Source organism: Caloenas nicobarica, chromosome 37 (assembly GCF_036013445.1).
Source record: "Caloenas nicobarica isolate bCalNic1 chromosome 37, bCalNic1.hap1, whole genome shotgun sequence".
Lineage (NCBI taxonomy): Eukaryota > Metazoa > Chordata > Aves > Columbiformes > Columbidae > Caloenas > Caloenas nicobarica.
In genome coordinates, this window is record NC_088281.1 from 1 (window position 1) to 19,505 (window position 19,505).

The 19,505-nt window shown below is 67.5% G+C and overlaps 3 protein-coding genes across 4 annotated transcripts; 1 reads left to right on the top strand and 2 right to left on the bottom strand.

The window, feature by feature from the left end:
* Positions 1 to 387: 387 nt before the first annotated feature.
* Positions 388 to 11,905, bottom strand: LOC136001030 (latent-transforming growth factor beta-binding protein 4-like; the record flags this gene model as incomplete). The annotated part of the gene is given in 19 exon segments (XM_065655081.1): positions 388 to 722; positions 725 to 856; positions 1,133 to 1,258; positions 1,464 to 1,595; positions 1,782 to 1,913; positions 2,007 to 2,129; positions 3,358 to 3,483; positions 3,682 to 3,807; positions 3,907 to 4,032; positions 4,459 to 4,586; positions 5,415 to 5,540; positions 5,615 to 5,765; positions 6,103 to 6,270; positions 7,143 to 7,265; positions 7,560 to 7,622; positions 8,261 to 8,384; positions 9,756 to 9,994; positions 10,556 to 10,771; positions 11,665 to 11,905. Coding segments are annotated over 19 exon segments (2,937 nt in total), but the record flags the coding sequence as incomplete, so codon positions are not given.
* Positions 11,906 to 13,207: 1,302 nt separating this feature from the next.
* SNRPA (small nuclear ribonucleoprotein polypeptide A) lies at positions 13,208 to 16,857 on the bottom strand. 2 transcript variants are annotated; one of them, XM_065655212.1, is made up of 7 exons: positions 16,820 to 16,857; positions 16,366 to 16,452; positions 15,408 to 15,580; positions 15,208 to 15,345; positions 14,557 to 14,700; positions 14,159 to 14,247; positions 13,208 to 14,081 (listed from the first exon to the last, which is right to left on the bottom strand). In XM_065655212.1, exons 2-7 carry the CDS (start codon positions 16,436 to 16,438, stop codon positions 13,922 to 13,924), a joined length of 777 nt encoding a protein of 258 aa, XP_065511284.1. In that variant the 5' UTR covers positions 16,439 to 16,452; positions 16,820 to 16,857; the 3' UTR covers positions 13,208 to 13,921. The 2 variants fall into 2 exon arrangements, with proteins under 2 accessions (XP_065511284.1, XP_065511285.1); XM_065655213.1 differs by lacking the exon at positions 16,820 to 16,857 and adding an exon at positions 16,781 to 16,801.
* Positions 16,858 to 16,992: 135 nt separating this feature from the next.
* Positions 16,993 to 19,323, top strand: ACTMAP (actin maturation protease). Its single transcript, XM_065655235.1, has 6 exons — positions 16,993 to 17,180; positions 17,302 to 17,370; positions 18,002 to 18,126; positions 18,210 to 18,339; positions 18,424 to 18,494; positions 18,912 to 19,323. The coding sequence occupies exons 1-6, from the start codon at positions 17,032 to 17,034 to the stop codon at positions 19,286 to 19,288; spliced, it is 921 nt and encodes a 306-aa protein (XP_065511307.1). The 5' UTR covers positions 16,993 to 17,031; the 3' UTR covers positions 19,289 to 19,323.
* The last annotated feature ends 182 nt before the right edge of the window (positions 19,324 to 19,505 follow it).

The window sequence follows — 19,505 nt, forward strand, 5'->3', positions numbered from 1 at the left end:
CCCAGGAGGGATTTGGGGGGGTGTTTTTTGGGAGGGGGGTCCCAGATTGAGGGAGGGGGTCCCAGATTGAGGGGGGGGTCCCAGGGTGGATTTGGGGGGGTGTTTTTTGGGAGGGGGTCCCAGATTGAGGGGGGGGGGGCCCAGGGTGGATTTGGGGGGGTGTTTTTTGGGAGGGGATCCCAGATTGAGGGGGGGGGTCCCAGGGGGGATCAGGGTGGATTTGGGGGGTGTTTTTTGGGAGGGGGTCCCAGATTGAGGGAGGGGGTCCCAGATTGAGGGGGGGGGTCCCAGGGGGGATTTGGGGGGGTGTTTTTTGGGGAGGTCCCGGGGTTGAGTGGGGGGTCCTGGGGTGGACTCGGGGGGTGTTATTTTTTGGGGGGTTCTTACCCGTTCCCGGGGGGGGGCAGTTGTTCGTGGGGGGCAGCGGGGGCCCCAGGACGCCCCCAGGGTGCAGCAGCACTGCGCGCGGGTCACGTTGGCCGCCAGCAGCCGGCAGGAGGCGCCGTAGCACGCGCCCGCTGCTGGTCCCGCACTTTGGGGTCCCACGGGTGGATTTTGGGGTCCCACGGGTGGACTCTGGGGTCCCACGGGTGGATTTTGGGGTCCCAGGGGTGGACTCTGGGGTCTGGGGGGCGGATTTTGGGGTCCCGGGGGCGGATTTTGGGGTTGTCGGCGGGGCGGTTGGGGCTCCCGGGGCGGGGGTTTGGGGCGCGGGGGGGGACGGGGGGGACGCAGCGGGCCGTGTCCGGGTCGTAGCGCTGGCGGCCGTCGCGGCAGAGGCAGCGGAAGGAGCCCGGCAGGTTCTGGCAGCGCTCGGGGCCGCAGGGCGGCGGGACGGACAGACACTCGTCCTCATCTGGGGACATCGGACATCGGTCACGGCGGCCCCAGGGGTCCCCGTGGACCCCCAGCTGTCCTGAAGTCCCCCCATGTCCCCCAGGTGTCCCCATGTCCCCACCATGATCCTGGGTGCCCCCACGTCCCTCGAGGTGTCCCCAGATGCCCCCATGTCCCCATATATCCCAATGTCCCCAGGTGTTCCCCCCATTCCTCCATGTCCACAAGTGTCCCCTATGTCCTCCCATATTCCCAGATGTCCCCATGTCCCCCCCATGTCCCCACGTCCCCATACCTTGGCAGGGCTGGCCTTGGGGCCCGGGCTGGTACCCGGGGTGACAGTGACAGCGGAAGGAGCCGGGGACGTTGTGACAAGTGGCGTGGGGACCGCAGAGCGTGGCGTTGGAGCACTCGTCCTCGTCTGGGGACACGGGGGACAGGGGGACACTGGTCTCCGTGTCTCTAAGGCCCTGGATGTCCCCAAGGTCCCTTATCACCCCATTACAAAGTCCTTGGTGTCCCCAAGGTCCTTGATGTCCCCGTGTCCTCCCACGTCCCCATGTCCCCTGCCTTGTCCCCCTGCGTCCCCATGTCCCCGTGTGTCCCCATGTCCCCAGGTCCCTCACCCACGCAGTCGCCGCTGTCCCCCTCCCGGTAGCCGGGTTGACAGCGGGTGACACAGCGATAGGAGCCAGGGATGTTGTCACAGCGCTGGTCACCGCACAGGGTGTCACCGTACTCGTGGCACTCGTCCACATCTGTGGGGACAGAGAGGGGACAGGGGGACACGGCGGCTTGGGGACACTGGGGACAACCTGGACACGGGCCAGCGGCAGCCCCGTGTCCCGTGTCGCCATCATGTCCCCATATCCCCACCACAGTCCCCGTGTCCCCATGTCCCATGTCCCCACATCCCCACACCCCCATGTCCCCAGGTCCCTCACCGACACAGTCGCCGCTGTCCCCCTCCCGGTAGCCGGGTTGACAGCGGGTGACACAGCGATAGGAGCCGGGGACGTTGTCACAGCGCTGGTCACCGCACAGGCTGTCACCGTACTCCTGGCACTCGTCCACATCTGCGGGGACAGAGAGGGGACAAACCACCCCGGCGTCACCCCTGGCCTTGGTGACACCCGTGTCCCCTCCCCAGGGTGGGTGACAGCCCTGACCGTGACACTGGGCCTGGGTGACATCGGTGCGGAACCCAGGGGGACAGCGACACTCAAAGGAGCCGTCGGTGTTGACGCAGGTGCCACCGGCGCAGACGTCCCCGCGCTGGCACTCGTCGATGTCTGGGGCATACGGGGACACGTGGGGGGACATGGGGACTAGGGGGGACAAGGGGACTGGGGTGGGGACATGGGGATGTGGGGACAGGGGGATGTGGAGACAGGGGGATGTGGGGACAGGGGGACATATGGGGAGATGTGGGGACCGGGATGGGGGACATGGATGGGGATGTGGGGACAAGGCACTGGGCTGGACATGGGGCCATGACGGGGCTGGGTAGGGCCGTGAGGGGCGGGGCTGTGTCGGGCAGGGCGGGGCTGTGAGGGGCGGGGCTGTGAGGGGCGGGGCAGGGCGGGGCTGTGAGGGGCGGGGCTGTGAGGGGCGGGGCAGGGCGGGGCTGTGAGGGGTGGGGCTGTGAGGGGCGGGGCTGTGAGGGGGCTGTGAGGGGCGGGGCTGTGAGGGGCGGGGCTGTGAGGGGCGGGGCTGTGAGGGGCGGGGCGGGGCTGTGGGGGGGCTGTGAGGGGCGGGGCTGTGAGGGGCGGGGCTGTGAGGGGCGGGGCTGTGAGGGGCGGGGCTGTGAGGGGCGGGGCTGGGCAGGGCAGGGCGGGGCTGTGAGGGGCGGGGCTGTGAGGGCGGGGCTGTGAGGGGCTGTGAGGGGCGGGGCTGTGGGGGGCGGGGCTGTGGGGGGCGGGGCTGGGCGGGGCTGTGGGGGGCGGGGCTGTGGGGGGCGGGGCTGGGCGGGGCTGTGGGGGCGGGGCTGTGGGGGGCGGGGCTGGGCGGGGCTGTGGGGGCGGGGCTGTGAGGGGCGGGGCTGTGAGGGGCGGGGCTGTGAGGGGCGGGGCTGTGAGGGGCGGGGCGGGGCTGTGGGGGGGCTGTGAGGGGCGGGGCTGTGAGGGGCGGGGCTGTGAGGGGCGGGGCTGTGAGGGGCGGGGCTGGGCAGGGCAGGGCGGGGCTGTGAGGGGCGGGGCTGTGAGGGCGGGCTGTGAGGGGCTGTGAGGGGCGGGGCTGTGGGGGGCGGGGCTGGGCGGGGCTGTGGGGGGCGGGGCTGTGGGGGGCGGGGCTGGGCGGGGCTGTGGGGGGCGGGGCTGTGAGGGGCGGGGCTGTGGGGGGCGGGGCTGTGAGGGGCGGGGCTGTGAGGGGCGGGGCTGTGGGGGGCGGGGCTGTGAGGGGCGGGGCTGTGGGGGGCGGGGCTGTGGGGGGCGGGGCTGTGAGGGGCGGGGCTGGGCGGGGCTGTGAGGGGCGGGGCTGTGAGGGGCGGGGCTGGGCGGGGCATGTCCGGGCGTGCCCCACCCTCGCAGGCCCCCCCCGGGGCGGGGCTGCTGAACCCCGGGGCGCAGACGCAGCCGTAGGATCCCGGCGTGTTGACGCATTCGCCGTGCGGGAAGCAGAACTCGCCCTCCAGACACTCGTTGACATCTGTGGGGACACGGGGACGTCGCGATGTCACCCCAGGCAATGGGGGCATGTGGTGGCAACCGCGTGGCGACAACTACTATGTCCACAACGTCCCCAAGTCAGCCCTGATGTCAACTGCCCGGGTCGGGGTGACAATCGCGCGGTGACACCGATGTCCCCAGTGTCCCCAATGCCCCCGCCGTCCCCGCCGTCCCTCACCCTCGCAGGGTCCCCCGCTGTCCCCTGCCCGGTACCCGCGGTGACAGCGGCAGATGAACGAGCCCTCGGTGTTGACGCAGCGGCCGTGGGGACCACAGGGGGACCCGGTGACACATTCGTCCACGTCTGGGGGACACCGGGGTGACATTGGGGGGGGGTTGGGGACGTGGGGACACCGGGGGGGGGTCACAGGTGACATGGGGTGACACGGGGGGTGACACTGACCTTGGCAGCGGGTGCCGGAGTCCCCGGGTTCGTAGCCCTGGGGACAGTGACAGCGGAAGGTCCCCGGCAGGTTGTGGCAGCGCCCGGGGGCGCAGGGGGGGGGACTCTGGGCACATTCGTCCACATCTGGGGGGGGCAAGGGGGTCAGGGGGGCCCCCCTCCCACAGTGGGTGCCCCCCCACCCATGGGAGACACCCCCCCCAAAACAAGTGGGTGCCCCGCTCCCTCAGCCCCAGTCACGGGTGCCCCCCAGACCAGTACAGTGGGTCCCCCCCATGGTCCCCCCCACCTCACTGGTGCAGTGGGTGCCCCCCAAATCCCCCAAGCCCCGCCATGGGTACCACCCCCCCACCAATGGATGCCCCCCCCGCCCAACCCCCCCCGCCCCAATAGGAGCCCCCCCATGCAGTGGGTGCTCCCCACCCATGGTGCCCCCCACCCACCGGTGCAATGGGCGCCCCCCCAGGCCCCCCCACCCATGGCTGCCTCCCCATGTACCAGGGCAATGGGCACCCCCACAGCCCCCCAACCCCCACGGGTGCCCCCCCTCACCGGTGCAGTGGGTGCCGTGGGTGCTCAGCCAGTACCCCGGGTCACAGACACAGCTGTAGCCGCCGTCCCCCCCCGCGGGACGCAGCGTCCGGGGCCGCAGACACCGGGGCGGCACCCGGGCGGGGGGGCTGGGGGACCGAGGGTGAGCACACGCGTGTGCGACACGGGAACGCGTGTGCAACACGGGAACGTGCGTGTGACACGGGGAACACATCTGATTGTGCACATGTGCAAGGGTGAGCGTGCAACAGGGTGCAAGGGTGCACACGTGTGCAAATGCACATGCGATGGTGAACACGTGCAACAGCGTGCAGGTGTGCAAACGTATGCACAACGGTGTGTGCAACGCTGCATCCATGTGCAAACATGCATGCAATGGTGCACATGTGTAAATGGATGTGCAACGGTGCACGCGCGTGCAACTGTGCATGCAACAGTGTACACATGTGCAAGTGTGCATGCATGCAACTACTTGTGCACGCATGAAACAACTGTGTGCAACCGTGCACCCCTGTGCAAACACATGTGTGTGCAACCACGCACACATGCGACTGTGCATGCAACCATTTATGCACATGTGAAACAACCATGTACAAATGTGCACATCTGTGCACACACGTATATGCAACACAGTTGTGCAACAATGCGTGTGTGCAACTGTGCACGCAACTGCTTGCGCGTGCATGAAACTGTGCACTTGTGCAACAACACATACGTGCAACTGTGCATGCAACCGTGTGTGCACGCGTGAAACAACCTTGCGCAACCGCGCAAACACACGCGTGTATGCACACACAACCGCTTGAGCACGTGTGAAACAACTGCATGCAACTGAGCAAACCTGTGCAAACGCACACGCGTGCAACCGCTTGTGCACGCGTGAAACAACCGCGAGCCACCAGCCCCACTCGTGCACGCGCGTGTGCAGCCACACGCCCGCCCCTCCCCCCACTCACCTGCCCGGGTGGGGGAGGGGCGCCGCAGCCCCCCCCGCGGCACCACCACGACCTCGGGCGGCGGCGGCACCGGCGGCGGCCTCGTGGGGATGGGGGGGGACACGGGGGCGACCCCCCTTGGCGGCGCTGCGGGGGGAGCGACAGTGACCCTGGGGTGACCGAGGCTGATTTGGGGTGCGGGGGGGAGGGGGTTTGGCTGCTCACGGGTGACGTCGCGGGGACGCCCCGAGGGGACGCGGGTGACGCCGGTGACATCGGTGACGTCGGGGCCCAGGTAACGGGTGTCGATGCGAAGGTCGGAGGCCGAATAGTGATACCCGGGGCCGGCCGGGCAGATCTCACGGAACCCGGCTGGGGGGGCGAAGTAGCTAATTGTGGGGGGCACCCCAAAGATTTGGGGCCACCCGATAGTCCCTATGGGGTGGCAAAGGGGTTGGGAGGGGACCCCGGCGTCTGGGAGGAACCCAGGAATTCCGGGGGGTCAGGGAAGTGTCTGGGTGAGGAGCTGGAGGGGGTAAGTTGGAGAGGGGGTGTCAAATCGAGGGGCAGCATCCCAAAAATCCGGGCCCCCCCAACAGTCCCCATGGGGCAGCAAAAGGGGTGGGAAGGGACTCAGGAGTTCAGGGGGGACCCAGGAATTTGGGGAGGGACCCAGGAGTTCGGGGGGACCCAGGCGCTCGGGCCCCACCGGAGCCGAAGGGGGGGCAGCGCTCGCAGTCCCCCCCCCAGGCTTTGCCCACGCGGCTGCAGCAGCAGATCTGGCGCGTGATGTTGCGCAGCGTGGGGAGGGCGCAGCGCCGCCCCTCCCCCAGCACCCGGAAACACGGCCCCCGCGCCTCGGACAGCACCTGCTGGGCTGGGGGAGGGGCGGGGTCAGCACCCCTCCCCCGCCCCCGCGCCTCCCAGTCCGTCCCAGTCCGTCCCAGTAAACCCCAGTCTCTCCCAGTCCCATATCCTCCCAGTTTGTCCCAGTACCCCCCGTCCCTCCCAGTTCCCCCCGAGCCCCATCCCAGTCCCTCCCGGTCCCCCCCAGTTTGTCCCAGTCCCTCCCGGTCCCCCCCAGTCCCCCCCAGTCCCTCCCAGTCCCCCCCAGTCCACATCCCGGTCCATCCCGGTCCATCCCATCTCCTCCCAGTCGATCCCAGTCGATCCCAGTCCCCCCCAATCCACATCCCGGTCCATCCCGGTCCATCCTGGTCCATCCCATCTCCTCCCAGTCGATCCCAGTCGATCCCAGTCCCCCCCAATCCACATCCCGGTCCATCCCGGTCCATCCCGGTCCATCCCATCTCCTCCCAGTCGATCCCAGTCAATCCCAGTCCCCCCCAATCCACATCCCGGTCCATCCCGGTCCATCCCATCTCCTCCCAGTCGATCCCAGTCAATCCCAGTCCCCCCCAGTCCACATCCCAGTCCATCCCGGTCCATCCCGGTCCATCCCATCTCCTCCCAGTCGATCCCAGTCAATCCCAGTCCCCCCCAATCCACATCCCGGTCCATCCCGGTCCATCCCATCTCCTCCCAGTCGATCCCAGTCAATCCCAGTCCCCCCCAATCCACATCTCGGTCCATCCCGGTCCATCCCGGTCCATCCCATCTCCTCCCAGTCGATCCCAGTCGATCCCAGTCCCCCCCAATCCACATCCCGGTCCATCCCGGTCCATCCCGGTCCATCCCATCTCCTCCCAGTCGATCCCAGTCGATCCCAGTCCCCCCAGTTTGACTCACAGATACAGGCTGCCCGGGCCGAGTCGAGCAGGAACCCGGGGGGGCAGCGACACGTGAACCCCCCCCGGGTGTTGGTGCAGAGACCCCGGCGGCAAAGCGCCCCCCGCTGACACTCGTCGATATCTCGGGGGGGGGACACAACAAATTGGGGAGGTCAGGACCCCCAAAACCCCCCCAAAAAACCCAAATCCCCCCCCGCAAAAAACCAAATCCCTCCACCCCCCCACCAAAAAATAAAACCAAACTCCCCAAACCCCCCCATGTGCCCCCGTACAGCACCCCCTGCTGGCACTCAGCGATATCTGGGGGGGACACAACAAATTGGGGGGGTCAACACCCAAAACCCCCCAAAATAACCCCAAAAAACCAAATTCCAACTCCCCCCGCCCTCCGTCCCCCTGCCCCTGCCCCACCCACCCTGACACGTCCCGTTCAGCCGCTGGAATCCGGGGGGACACGGGGGGACACCGGGGGACACGGCTGGGGGGGGACACACGTGAGACCCCCCTGGTGTCCCCAACCCCCCCAGTGTCCCCATCCTCCCAATGTCCCCTCATCCCGTGTCCCCCCCGTCCCCGTGTCCCACATGTCCCCATCCCCCCGTGTCCCCCCCGGGTCCCCATGTCCCCCCCGTGTCCCCATGTCCCCCGTGTCCCCATGTCCCCCCCGTGTCCCCATGTCCCCCCATGTCCCCCCGTGTCCCCATGTCCCCCCCCGTGTCCCTGTTGTTCCCCCATCCCCCCAGTATCCCCCCCCCATCCCCGTGTCCCCATGTCCCCCCATGTCCCCCACGTGTCCCCATCCCCCCCGTGTCCCCATGTCCCCCCGTGTCCCCATGTCCCCCCATGTCCCCCGTGTCCCCATGTCCCCCCCGTGTCCCCATCCCCCCCGTGTCCCCGTGTCCCCCCATGTCCCCCGTGTCCCCATGTCCCCCCCGTGTCCCCATGTCCCCCGGGTCCCCATGTCCCCCCGTGTTCCCATGTCCCCCCCATGTCCCCATGTCCCCCCGTGTCCCTGTTGTTCCCCCATCCCCCCAGTATGCCCCCCATGTCCCCGTGTCCTCACCGTTGTCCCCATTGTCCCCCCATCCCCGTGTCCCCCTGTCCCCCTGTCCTCACCGTTGTCCCCGGTGTCCCCGTTGTCCCCAGGGCAGCGCTGACACTCGCTGACCCCCCAGGCCGCCCCTCCCCCCCCCTGGCAGCAGACTCGGCGCAGGCGGAGTCCGGGGAGGGGGGCGGAGCACTGGGGGGGGACGGGTCGGGGGCGGGGGGACACGGCCCCCCTGCCCCCACAGACACCCCCATAGACACCCACAGACACCCCCCATAGACACCCCCACAGACACCCCCCCACAGACACCCCCCCACAGACACCCCCATAGACACCCACAGACACCCCCCCACAGACACCCCCCCAGACACCCACAGACACCCCCATAGACACCCCCATAGACACCCACAGACACCCCCACAGACACCCCCCCAGACACCCACAGACACCCCCATAGACACCCCCATAGACACCCACAGACACCCCCATAGACACCCCCCCCCAGACACCCCCCCACAGACACCCCCATAGACACCCACAGACACCCACAGACACCCCCCCCCAGACACCCCCCCACAGACACCCCCATAGACACCCACAGACACCCCCACAGACACCCCCCCCCAGACACCCCCCCCACAGACACCCACAGACACCCCCATAGACACCCACAGACACCCCCATAGATGCCCCCAGACACCCACAGACACCCCCCCAGACACCCCCAGACACCCCCCACAGACACCCCCCCCCACAGACACCCACAGACACCCCCCACAGACACCCCCCCCCACAGACACCCACAGACACCCCCCACAGACACCCCCCCCCACAGACACCCACAGACCCCCCCACAGACACCCCCCACAGGCACCCCCACAGACACCCCCCCACAGACACCCCCACAGACACCCACAGACACCCCCATAGACACCCCCCATAGACACCCCCCCCCACAGACACCCCCACAGACACCCACAGACCCCCCCCACAGACCCCCCCCCACAGACACCCCCCCACAGACATCCCCCCCACAGACACCCCCCACAGACACCCCCCACAGACACCCCCCCAGACACCCACAGACCCCCCCCACAGACACCCCCCACAGACACCCCCCCAGACACCCACAGACCCCCCCCACAGACCCCCCCCCACAGACACCCCCCCACAGACATCCCCCCCACAGACACCCCCCACAGACACCCCCCACAGACACCCCCACAGACACCCACAGACCCCCCCACAGACCCCCCCACAGACACCCCCACAGACCCCCCCACAGACCCCCCCCCACAGACACCCCCCCACAGACACCCCCCCACAGACCCCCCCACAGACACCCCCCCACAGACACCCACAGACACCCCCCACAGACCCCCCCCCACAGACACCCCCCCCACAGACCCCCCCACAGACACCCCCCACAGACACCCACAGACCCCCCCACAGACACCCCCCACAGACCCCCCCACAGACACCCCGACCCGCACCCTCCCCCGTCCCCTCCCGGCCCCCCCAGCACCCACGTCCCCCCACCCCCGCCGCCCCCTCCCCACTCACCTGTCCCCCCCTCACGACCCGGAAGCAATACCCGAACCCCTCCTCATCTTCCTCTTCCGGCCCGCGGGGGGAGGCGCCGCTGAGCGCGAGTACGCGGGGGGGCCCGTGGGGTGGGGGAGGGGGGGTCGCCCCGCGCCCCTCCCCCCGCCCCTCCCCCCCCCGCACCCGCTCCACGCCGTGGATGGCGACGGGGGCGGCCGGGGGGTGGCGCACGAGGACGGTCACCAAGGACTGGGCACCTGGGGGGTCCGGGGGGGGTCCGTGGGTGGGGGGTCCGTGGGTGGGGGGGAGTCCATGGGTGGGGGGTCCGGGGGGGGGTCCGTGGGTGGGGGGGAGTCCATGGGTGGGGGGTCCATGGGTGGGGGGTCCTTGAGTGGGGGGGGGGTCCGTGGGTGGGGGGTCCGTGGGTGGGGGGTCCATGGGTGGGGGGTCCTTGAGTGGGGGGGGGGTCCGTGGGTGGGGGGTCCGTGGGTGGGGAGTCCATGGGTGGGAGGTCCGGGGGGGGTCCGTGAGTGGGGGGGTCCGTGGGTGGGGGGGAGTCCATGGGTGGGGGGTCCGTGGGTGGGGGGGGGTCCATGGGTGGGGGGTCCCGTGGGGGGGGGGGGTCCATGAGTGGGGGGGGGGTCCATGGGTGGGGGGTCCGTGGGTGGGGGGTCCCGTGGGTGGGGGGGGGGTCCATGGGTGGGGGATCCCGTGGGGGGGGGGGGGTCCATGGGTGGGGGGTCCCGTGGGTGCTGCAGCACCCACCCCCCCCCCCAAAAAAAACCCCAGCACCAGGGTGGGGGAGGGGGCGTCCTCACCATCCTCATCCTCGCGGTGATTGGCCAAGGGGAGGGTGTAGATGGATTGGGTGAGTTCCTGGGGGGGGGCTTGGGGACCCCCCGGGTTTTGGGGGCCCCTCCCCCGGGTGTGGTTGGCGGGGAGGTGACAGAATTTGCCGGTGAACTGGGGGGGGCACAGGCAGGTGCTGGGGTGGGCGCAGACGCCGCCGTTTTGGCAGAGCAGGGGGCAGACAACTGCAAAATAAACGGGGGGGGGACACCCCAAAATTGGGGACACCCCCCAAAAAATAATAAAAACAGCCAGGGCGATGATGCTGGGGGGATAATGGGGGAGAGTTGTCCCCAAAATCCAGAAGGCAACGATTTGAGGAAAAGGGACCCGAGAGTGCAGGGAGGACCCAGGAGTGCGGGGAGGGACCCAGGAGTGCGGGGAGGGACCCAGGAGTGCGGGGAGGGACCCAGGAGTGCGGGGAGGGACCCAGGCATCCGGGAGAGGACCCAGGCATCCAGCTCCCAATTTTTTCTTGGGGCCCCAACTGTTTATTTTGCCGAATTCCCGGCGTTTTCCCCCAGCCGGGCCCGATGAGCTCATGGTGCTGCGTGGGTGGGGCCCCTCCCCCCCCCAGCACCCATCCCCCTCCCCCCCGAGCAGGGAAAGGGGGGAGGGGGGTGTTTTAGGGTCGCCCCCTCACCCTGCGACCCCGCCATGGGTGGGCGCAGCGGGGGCGGGGGGAGGTTGTGGGACCCCCCAAGACCCCCGTGGGGATTTGGGGGGTGGAGGGAGAGCAGGTGCAGCCCAACCCCCACCCTCACCCCGGGGCACCCTGGGGTGGGGGGGAAGGGCATCCCTGAACCCCCCACCTTATCGACCCCCCCCTTTACCAGCCCCTCCCCCACTTTAGGGCCCCCCCCCATTTTACCACCTCCCCGTTTACCAGACCCCCCCCAATTTACCATGCCCCCAACTTACCAGCTTCTCCTCCACTTTAAAGCCCCCCCTTTTACCACCCCCCCACTTTATCGAAACTCCTCCACTTTACCGGCCCCCCCCACTTTATCACACCCCCATTTACCGACCCCCCCCCAGTTTATCGCCCCCCCCAATTTACCGGTCCCCTCGCACTGACCGAGCCTGAAGCCGCTGTCCCCGGGGGGGTCGGGGCCGCTCTCCAGGGCGGTGACATTTCCCCGGGGACACACTTGGGGACATCGCCCCCCCCCGGAGCAGCGGAAGCGGCAGCGGGGGGGGGTGAAGCGGAGCCGGAGCCGCGGGGACCCCCCCGGGCCCCCCCCCGGGGTCACGGCCACGGTCACCGGCAGCGCCAGGGACGCGGCGGCGGCGGCGGCCAAGAGCAGCGCGGGGCCCATCGCGGGTTCGAGTCCCGGGTGCGACCGAGCGGGGCGGGGGGGGGGGACACTGAGGGGACACGCCCCGGGGTGGGCACATGGGGGGACCCCGCCCCAAAGTCACGGTCAAGCCACGTGGGGGGCAATGGGGGGGACACAGGGACAGTGTGGGGGGACGTGGAACACTGCGGGGGGCACAGGGGACCGGGGTTGAACTTGGGACAGAGTGGGGGGGACACGTGGGCGCTGGGGGTACACCGGGGGGTACAGCGGGGGGTACAGCGGGGGGTACAGCGGGGGGTACACCGGGGGGTACACCGGGGCCAGGAGACCATTGCGGGGACATCGAGGGGGACACTGGGGGGACGCAGGGACACCTCGGGGCGGGGTGACACACACACAAATGTCCCCAACGGGGCCGCAGCCCCCCCGCCCCCCGCCCCAGGCGCCGATGACGTCACCCGGACGCCTGAGTCCCCCCTGGGGGGGGGTGGGGAGGGGGCGGCCCCGCCCACCCGCTGCCCCGCAGCCAATCAGCGGCGCCACGTCCCCAGCGGCGCTTCCCGCCACCGCCCGCCGAGGCCCCGCCCACCCTCCGCCCCGCCCGCCAAGGCCACACCCCCTGCCCAGACCACGCCCCTTCTCACTGTACCCCTGGCTCCGCCCCCTGACAAAGCCCCTCCCCTTATTGTGCTCCCGCCCGCCGATGCTCCGCCCCCGGCCACGCCCCTTTTGACCCCGCTGTGGAGGGTCTATAGCTGCCGGGGGTGTCACCTATAGGGTCTACAGGGAACCTCCCGCAAACACTACAACCCGCCCGAAAAAACCCACCCGAGGCTGAAAAAATGTGGGTTTAGTGGGGGGGGCCACAATCGCGGTGCGGGAGGGCAGGAGGGGGGGCCGAAATTGAGGCACAGGAACACCCGCTCCCCCCGCCCCAAAACGATGTTTCGTGGAGCCGGGTTCGGGGGGCCCGCCGCGGCTCGCCATTGGGCCGCACGGCTGGGCCCCGCCGCCTTGCTGCGCTCGGCTCGCCCATTGGCGGAGCGCGACGCCAGTCACAGAGAGGGGCGGGGTTTCCCGTGCCGCAGCTGCGCTCTTAAGGGGCCAGCGGCCCCGCTCGGCGTGGGGACACAGGGCGGGGGTGACAAGGGGCGCAGCGCCCCCCCCGCCGCCTCGTTGGCCCCCCCGAGCCCTCAGACACCAAACCCAGCCCTTCCCAAACCCTCCCACCCCACAAAGGGCACCCCCACCCTCAAAATTACCCAAATTTGTGCCCACCCCGCTCCATTGAACACCCCATCAGTGGGACACAGGATGTTTATTTTTTGGGGGGGGGAAGAGGCTCCAGGTGCAATGTCTGCAGAGAGACCCTGGGTACAATGCGGGGGGGGCAGGAAAAGGGGGGGGGGCAGGAAAAGGCGGGGGGGAAGGGTTGGCCCCCCGGGGAAACTTACCTTGGGGGAGGGGGTTGCAGTTGGGGTTTCTTGGGGAGGGGGGGGCAGTGACTTCGGGGGTGGGAAGGGCCTGGGAGGGGTTTTTTGGGGGTCCTGGACGGGAGTGAGGGCATTTTTGATTTTGGGGGGGGTCTGGGGTGGAAACAAAGGGATGTTTTGGGGGTTGGGGGGGGCTCTGGGTGGCCCACAACTTTTTTTTGCAGGGGAGGGGCCTCTGGGGGGCAATGAGAATTTTTTTGAGGGGGGCAGAAAGGGGGATTTTTAGGGTTGGGGGGGTCTGGGGAAGCAACAAGGATATTTTGGGGGTGCATCTAGTGGCAAAACAAGGTGGATTTTTGGGTTGTTTGGCCCTGAATGACCCCAATTTGGGCTTTTTCCCGGGGCGGGGGGGCCTGGGGGGTCAACAATAAATTTTTTGGGGGGGTCAACAAGGAGGATTTTTAGGGTTGGGGGAGTTTAGGGCAGCAACAAGGATCTTTTGGGGGCACATCTAGTGGCAAAACAAGGCGGATTTTTGGGTTGTGGGGGCTCTGAATGACCCCGATTTGGGTTTTTTTCCCGGGGGGGGGGCCGGGGGGGGTCACTTCTTGGCGAAGGAGATCTTCATGGCGTTGCTCTGGGTGATTTTGAAGCCCTGCAGCGCATCCCGTGCCGCCCCCGCCTGCACCTCGCTGTCAAACTCCACGAACGCAATGTCGTGGCGTCCGGGCACCAGCCGAACCTCCTTGAACCCCGGGAACCTGCGCGGGGGGGGGGCACGTCAGAGGGGCCCCCCCGGATACCTGAACCCCCCCCGGACCCCCCAACAAACACTCACTGGTTGAAGAGCATCGAGAGCATCAGCTCGTTGGTCTCCTCGGGCAGGTTGGTCAGGAACAGGATGTGGTTGGGGGGGTTTTCTGAGAGCTGGGGGGGGGGCAAAATGGGGGCGTCAGTCCTGAAATACCCCCCCACAAACCTCCCCACCTCACGCCCCCATTCTCACTAAACCTCTCCCATTGCAAGCTCAAAACTGGGATATTTTTAATTTTAGCCTCAAATATTTTGGTTTTTTAAATTAATTTGGGGACACACACAAAACGGGGGGTCACTCCCACCGCCCTCCCCAACCCCCCCATTCCTACTAAAACTCGTCCCCCCCCGCAAGCTCAATCCAGGACTATTTGTGATCTTCCCCCCGATTTTCCCCGTTTTTTGGGGTTTTTGGTCACTCACCGTCTGCGCCGGCGGCAGCACCTGCTGGGGGGGCATCCCGGGGGGCATCCCCGGGGGGGGCATCATCCCCGGCGGGGGCATGTACGGGGGCTGCCCCGCAACGTGCTGCAGCAGCCGTGGCGCCTGGGGCAGGGCAGCCATGCCCTGGGACACCAAAATCCCAGATATTCACCAAAAATCCCAGATATTCACCCAAAATCACAGATATTCCACCCAAAATCCCAGATACTCGCCCCAAAATCCCAGATATTCCTCCCAAACCTCCCCATACCTCCCCCCAAATCCCCCTAAAACTCTCTGTATCTCCCCCCAAAAATCCCACATTTTCCCTCCAAATCTCCACATATCCCCCCAAAACCCCCATTTCCCCCCAAACCCTCAATTTTCCTTTCAAAACTCCCCATATTCCCGCCAAAATCCCACATATTTCCCCCCAAACCTCCCCGTATCTCTCCCCCAAAACCCCACATATCCCTCCTCCAAAACCCCATTTTCCCCCCAAACCCCCCATTATTCCGCCAAAACTGCCTGTATCTCCCCCCACAACTCCCCGTATCTCCCCCAAACCCCCACACATCCCCCCCAAACCCCCGCATATCACCCCCCAGGCTCCCCCAGCCCCAAAACCCCCCGTTTTCTCCCCAAACTCACCGCGGCCGCCCCCCCGCTCCCCTTCTTCGCCGCCTCCTGCCCCTTCGGTTTCTTCTTCTCCCTCTTCCTGTCCCTCTCCACGAACGTCCCCTTCATCTTGGCGATGATGTCCGAGTCCGTCTTGGCGTACTGGATGCGCTGGGGGCAGTTTTGGGGTGAGAAATCCAGGGTTTGGGTCCCCGGGTGGGGGGGTTCCTCACCATGGGCTTGTCGTAGAAGGGGAAGCCCTGCATGGAGCGCAGGGCGCTGGTCGCGCTGCTCAGCTCCTTGAAGATGACGAACGCCTGGCCCCGCATGCGCAGGCTCCGCGACACCAGGATGTCCAGGATTTGCCCGAATTGCGAGAAAATGGCGTAAAGGGACTTTTTTAACTCTGGGGAGGGGGAGAAGCGAGGCGGGGGGTGAGCGGGGAGACACCCCAGCGCTGAAAATCGGGAGCATCCGCACCAAGTCGCGCTTGTCCGCCCACAACTCCGCTGATCCCCGCGCGAATCCCACGCGCCTGCCCCGAAGTTGGACGTATACCCCCCCAAAATCCCACATATCTCCCCCAAAATCCCACAGGCCCCCCCCCAACTCCACGTATGTCCCCCAAAATGGAACATATATCCCCTCAAAATCCCACATGTCGTCCCCAAAATCCCACAGGCCCCCCGAAACTCCACGTATGTCCCCTGAAATTGAACATATATCCCCCCAAAATCCCACATATCTCCCCCAAAATTCCACAGGCCCCCCAAACTCCACGTATGTCCCCTGAAATTGAACATATATCCCCTCAAAATCCCACATATCTCCCCCAAAATTCCACAGGCCCCCCAAACTCCACATATGTCCCCCAAAATTGAACACATATCCCCCAAAAATGGAACATATATGCCCCAAAATGGAACTTATATCCCCCAAAATCCCACACATGGCCCTAAAATTCCACATTATCCCCCCCAAATTCCTCATATATCAAATTCCAACTTATCCTCCCCAAACTTCCACATTTCTCCCCCCAAATCCTACATGTCCCCCCCCAAAAAATCACACATATCCCCTCAAAACTCCACATACACCCCCCAAAATTCCACATATTCCCCTCAAAACTCCCCATTCCTCCCCCAAATCCCCCACATTTCCCCCCAAAATGCCCGTTTTCCCCCCACCCACCGTCCTTTTTGATCTTCTCGTTGAGGTTGTTGATGTAGATCGTGTGGTTGGGCCGCGCGTCCGGAACCGCCATCCTGGGCCCCCCCGCTGAGGAAGGGGACACAGAGCGGGGGTCACCGCACAGGGGTCCCAGAGCCCCCCCAGCCCCCCTGAACCCCCCTAACAACCCCCAAGACCCCCCAATTCCCCCCCCAAGACCCTTCTGGGCCCCCAGACTCCCCAAATTCCCCCTCGGAACCCCCCAGATCCCCCCGGGCCTTCCCAGACCCCCCCCGGGACCCCCCGGACCCATCCTCAGAACTCCCTGGGCCCCCTCAGAACCCCCTCGCGCCCCTAAGACCCCCAGGACTCCCCAGACCCCCCCGGGACGCCCCCGGACCCCCAAAAAGCCCCCGGGACCCCCCCCCGGACTCACCGGGACCCCCCCGGGCCCCACAAAGCCCCCCGCGCCCACCTCCCGCCACCGCCTCAGCCGCGTGCACACCCCCAGCCAGCCAATCACCGCGCAGCAACCGCCCTCCCGCCCGCCTACCGCCGCCTCCTCCAATCAAAGCGAAGAGTGTTCCGGCAAGCAACCAATCAGCGCGGGGATAGCCGAAATCGGCGGCGGGAGCGGCAGAGAGCGCTGGGTCTCGACTTCCGCCGCGGGTGCCCCTTGACCCCGGCATGGCGGCCGTGCCGCCCCCGCCGCCGCCGCCGCCGCTTCCGCCGCCGCCCCCGCCGGGCCGGGTCCTCCGGGACGCGCTGGAACGGGCGGGGGCGGCGCTGGGGGGGGACGGCGGCGTCCGGGAGCTGCTGCGGCGGCGGCGGGACAGGTGGGGCGGCCGGGACCGGGACGGGGGTGAAGCGGGGGGTCCCGGGCCTGGGGGTCCTGGGGGGTCCCCGTGCCCCCCCAGTCACCCCCGTGCCCCCCCAGTCACCCCCGTGCCCCCCCAGCCTCACGCCCCCCCTGAAGTGGCTCCTGTTCCACCGCCCGGCGCCCCCGCTGATCCAGGACGGACCCCAGTGAGCGGGGGGGGCGGCGGGGGGGGTGTGCACCCCCAACCTTGTGTCCCCCCAAAACCTCCGTCCCCCCCGTGCACCCCCAACCTTGTGTCCCCCCAAAACCTCCGTCCCCCCCGTGCACCCCCAACCTTGTGTCCCCCCAAAACCTCCGTCCCCCCCGTGCACCCCCAACCTTGTGTCCCCCCAAAACCTCCGTCCCCCCCTGCACCCCCAACCTTGTGTCCCCCCAAAACCTCCGTCCCCCCGTGCACCCCCAACCTTGTGTCCCCCCAAAACCTCCGTCCCCCCCGTGCACCCCCAACCTGTGTGTGTCCCCCCAAAACCTCCGTCCCCCCATGTTCCCCCTGTGTTCCCCCAAAACCAGTTCCCCCCAGCCTGTGTCCCCCCCAATCTGTGTCTCCCCCACAATGTCCCCCCAAGACCTCTCTGTCCCCCATAATGTGTCCCCAACCCATATGTCCCCCCCAATCTCTGTCCCCTCCCAAAACTTGTCCCCCCCAATATGTCATCGTCCTCAACCCATGTCCCCCCCCAACCCTGTGTCCCCCCCAAACCCTGTGCCCCCTCAAACCCTGCCCCCCCAATGCGGTGTCCCCCCAAAGCCGGGCCCCCCCATTCCTGTGCCCCCCAGGTGTGGTCTGGTCGCACTCTCCATGGCCGCGTCCCTCCTGTTCCCCACCCACGGCGTCCAGCTGGGACAGCTGGTCCGCGCGGCGCAGGAACGCGGCTTCACCCACCGTGGCGAGATGTTCTCCGGTAAGGGGAGGTCACGCACCCCCCCCCTTGATTTGTTCTAGTTTTTTTGGGGGGTGTCCCACGTCCCCCCGTTGTCCCCGCAGCGGCCGACATGGCAGCGCTGGCCCGGGACGTGTTCCCGTGTCACCCCGAGCTGCTCTCGGGGGGGCTGGAGGGGCCCAACCTCCCCCGCATCCTGCAGCACCTCATCTCGGGGCTCCCCCTCCTTGTGCCGTATCTTTTTTTTCGGGGGGGGGGGGGGAAGTTTATTTTGGGGGGGTCCCTATTTTCTGTGTTCCCCCCTTAACGTGGCGGCAGCTACGACGAGGACAGCAACCACGAGCCGTGTCAGCGCCGCGGGCACAAGGCGCACTGGGCTGTGCTGACAGGTAAAACGGGGGGGAATTTATCCCGGGGAGGGCCCCCAAAAAATTTGGGGGTGATTTTTTACCCCCCCAGATGTTTTATTCAGGATCCGCAGCACTGAACCTGAAATATTGTCCAGACCCTGAAATCTCCAACTTTTTCCAGCTGCTGGCGTTTGGGGGGGGGTCAAATAATATCGGGGAGTCAGAACTATTTTGGGGGCCCCTCTAAAACTTGGGGGTGGCTTCTTCCCCCCCAGGTGGTTTTTTTGGGATCCACAACACTGAACCCCGTGGTGTCTGGACCCCGAGATCCCCAGCCTGTTCGGCTGGCATTTAGGGGCTCAAATAATATTGGGGGGGTGGGTCAGAATTATGGGGTGGGCTCTCCTAATTTTGGGGGGTCCCCCCTAATTTTGGGAGGTGATTCCCCCCCCCCAGGTGTTTTACTGGGGGTCCGCACCGCGGCGCTCAGCCCCACGTACCGTCCGGACCCCGAGATCCCCAACCTGTTCCACCCGCCGGCGTCCGGGGGGGGTGAGCTGGTTTTGGGGGGGTCGGGTTTGCGGTGGGGGGGTCCCGGGGGGGCCGTGGAGCGGGTGCTGGTGCTGGCGCAGCAGGGGAAGAGCCCCCGGGTGCAGCTGTGGGCGCTGGGGGGGCTGCACGGCAGCAACGCGCAGCTGAGCGAGCTCAGCCCCCGGCGCACCCGCGACGGCCACCGCTACGTGCTGCCCGCGGGGGGGCTGGCGCAGGGGCTGGGGGGGCGCGCGCTGCTGCTGCACCCCCAGGACAGCCCCCCCGGGACCCCCCCCGAATAAAACCGGTGGCACTCCTGCTCGGGTGTGGTGTTTCTGGGAGAAATTGGGGGGTTTTAGGGGGGAATTCGGGGATTTTGGGGGGAAGCGGGGGTTGTGTGGCCCCCCCAGGAGGGGAGTTGGGAGGGAAAATGGGGCGGGTTGGGGAGCTCGTGCTGCTGCACCCCGAGAACAGCCCCCCCCCGGGACCCCCCCCAAATAAAACCGGCAGCACTCCCGT